This window comes from Cynara cardunculus (assembly GCF_001531365.2).
Source record: "Cynara cardunculus var. scolymus isolate 2C chromosome LG 5, CcrdV1, whole genome shotgun sequence".
Classification (NCBI taxonomy): domain Eukaryota; kingdom Viridiplantae; phylum Streptophyta; class Magnoliopsida; order Asterales; family Asteraceae; genus Cynara; species Cynara cardunculus.
Window position 1 is genome coordinate 11,575,452 of NC_037532.1, and position 3,080 is coordinate 11,578,531.

At 36.4% G+C, this 3,080-nt stretch overlaps 1 protein-coding gene across 2 annotated transcripts; it reads left to right on the top strand.

The window, feature by feature from the left end:
* The first annotated feature begins 1,115 nt into the window (after positions 1-1,115).
* LOC112513695 (probable pyridoxal 5'-phosphate synthase subunit PDX1) lies at positions 1,116-2,456 on the top strand. 2 transcript variants are annotated; one of them, XM_025120035.1, is made up of 2 exons: positions 1,116-1,626; positions 1,964-2,456. In XM_025120035.1, exons 1-2 carry the CDS (start codon positions 1,116-1,118, stop codon positions 2,377-2,379), a joined length of 927 nt encoding a protein of 308 aa, XP_024975803.1. In that variant the 3' UTR covers positions 2,380-2,456. The 2 variants fall into 2 exon arrangements, with proteins under 2 accessions (XP_024975803.1, XP_024975804.1); XM_025120036.1 differs by having other exon boundaries at positions 1,116-1,617; positions 1,952-2,456.
* Positions 2,457-3,080: the final 624 nt, after the last annotated feature.

The following is a 3,080-nucleotide window of genomic DNA, read 5'->3' on the forward strand; positions in this document are numbered from 1 at the left end:
TGGGATATTTATCCAATATTTGATTATGTTTATAAACAGTTAGTTAGACGAATTCAAGTATGGAGCTTTAATAAGTTGTACTTTAAGCATAATTTACTTGTAATTTTAAATTTTAAGTAATATGCATCAATAAACAATACTTCGTGTATAAAAAGTTATTTTTAATAGTTTTTGTCAAATGTTTTATAATATAGTATAGATAGTAATGATTATGTGTTTTTAAAAAAAACAATAATGATTTTATTTTTAAATAAAATATAAATTTAAAGATATCATAAAAAATTTAAAAAATATATATCAATGTTAATGTCAAATCAACTATTTAAAAGTTTTCATTTTTTATATAATTTCTTTAATTTATTTTTTATTATAATTGAATTTAAGTTTAATAATGAAATAATTTATTTTTGCTTTAATAATATAACATTTTATAAAGATAATAATTAAGTATTCTGTTAGAACTCAATGATTATTCTAATTATATTTTAGATTTTTTATATTTAAAATGAGATGTTTATCATGTATTTGATTGTGTTTATCTGCAGTTAGTTACACAAATTCAGATATGGGATGAAATCGGATAGGGATGAAATCGTTTAGGGATGAACGAGTTTAAGAGTTTTTAAGAGTTTTAAGAGTTTTTAAAAGTTTTAGCCAAATGTTTTATAATATAGTATAGATAGATATAATTCAATCCGTCTTAAGATCAAGAAAACAAAGATTGAATTTAACAAAAATGACACAAACTATGTTTTGTTTTTGATTATGGGCATTCATGATCAATGTAAATGTTCAAACACTATAACGATCATGAGTTTATTGATTGGTTGAATTACCAAATATTATCATTTAGGCAACGATAATGTATCATGTATCACCATTAGAAGGAAAAAGGACTACTAAGATCAGTTGATTGTACAACATAAACTAATTAAGGGTTATTTATGTACGTTCGGAGAACATGAAGGACTAAATCGGTCCAATCTTAATAATTAAACCGGAACCGCCTCATCAGCCATTTAACTCTACGCGTAGTCCCGTTTCCCTTGCGCACACACAGAAGCAAGAGACGCGCGCGCGCACACACACACACACACACACAAGGGTACGAATCAATGGACGGAACTGGAGTGGTAGCGGTGTACGGCAACGGAGCGATAACGGAGAGCAGGAAATCGCCATATTCAGTGAAGGTTGGCCTTGCTCAGATGCTTCGTGGCGGCGTAATCATGGACGTCGTCAACGAAGAACAAGCTCGCATCGCCGAAGAAGCAGGCGCGTGTGCCGTCATGGCACTGGAGCGTGTCCCCGCCGACATCCGTGCGCAAGGCGGCGTTGCTCGGATGAGCGATCCACAACTCATTAAGGAAATCAAACAGGCGGTTACGATTCCGGTGATGGCGAAGGCTCGGATTGGTCACTTTGTTGAGGCGCAGATTCTGGAAGCGATTGGGGTTGATTACGTTGATGAAAGCGAGGTTTTGACGGTGGCTGATGATGCGAATCATATTAACAAGCATAATTTTAGGATTCCGTTTGTTTGTGGTTGTCGGAATTTGGGTGAGGCATTGCGAAGGATTCGTGAAGGTGCCGCCATGATCCGTACCAAAGGAGAAGCAGGAACTGGTAAGTTTTTCTAGATTTTGCTATTTCATTGTGTAGTAACTTGTAAACCTATGTGATAATGGCTTCCAAATTTCACTAAGAAGGGCAAGGTTTTAAATCACGTAAGGCTTGGTAGTGGCGTCTGCATGGCCAAGCCTCGGAACCCTAGGAATCATGACGCAAGCCACGTGAGGCTTGGTAGTGGCGGTATATCCAAGCATTATTGGTAAATAGGGTAGTTTTTTTATGGAATAATCGAAATCCACAAATAACTGAAGTAAGGTATAGTGGGTTGTTTGATTTGGTTTATTAGTTTTGTATGTTTTGATCTTGTGTTACAACTTATGCAATATTTTAGGCAACATAATCGAGGCGGTCCGGCATGCTAGATCTGTGATGGGGGACATCCGGCGTCTGGCAAACATGGACGATGACGAGGTCTTCGGTGCTGCCAAGAACATGGGTGCACCGTATGATTTGGTGATGCAAACCAAACAATTGGGGCGGCTGCCGGTGGTGCAGTTTGCGGCAGGTGGTGTTGCTACTCCGGCTGATGCAGCTCTGATGATGCAGTTGGGATGCGATGGCGTGTTTGTGGGGTCGGGTGTATTCAAAAGCGGTGATCCGCCTCGGCGGGCTCGTGCAATTGTCCAGGCGGTCACACATTACACCGACCCGAAGGTGCTGGCGGAGGTGAGTTGTGGATTGGGTGAAGCGATGGTTGGGTTGAACCTTGACAAGAATGTGGAAAGGTACTCTACCCGTTCTGAGTAAGGATGAAACAATTGTTGGCTTTTCTCTATTTATTGTGTTTTATTTAGGTTTTTAAGCGTTTTACTTTTTGTAGTAGAAGTCAGGTCTACGTATATTCTATCTTCAGATGGGATATACTCGACTCATTTGGTTTATTCGTCTATTTAGGTTTTATTTTAGGGTGGTTGGAAAATAAGATGAACATGCATGATCACTTTTCTTCTATTTATTGCTTTATTCAAATGTTTCCTTTTGTTTTAAGTTGTTTTTTATTATTTAATCTACATTTTGTGAATAGGATTCGATTGAAACAAAGAAAACAATACGAGAATGCTATTTTTGATTTTGGACGATTTGTATGCATATGGGTTGATCTTATGACTAAATGAAGAGTTGGATAAAGCCTATATTTAATGGGTTAGGTTGGATTGGTTGGTCGATTTGAAAGCATTCAAATAATCCAATCCAACTAGTGCGGTTTTAAAAAATCTCAATCTGTTAAAAAAGTCTAAATCGCAAGTTAGGTTGGGTTTGATTGGATGGTTGTGATATAACTCTAACATCATACCTAGACAAGCATTAGTCACTACTATAAATTAACCGACCTTTTATGCAAAACAAGCCTCTAAGTCGTAAAATAACGGTTGAAATCATGATTAAGAGTTATGAATAGAGTTGATTACAGGTTAGCTTATGTTAAATATATATATATATATATATAT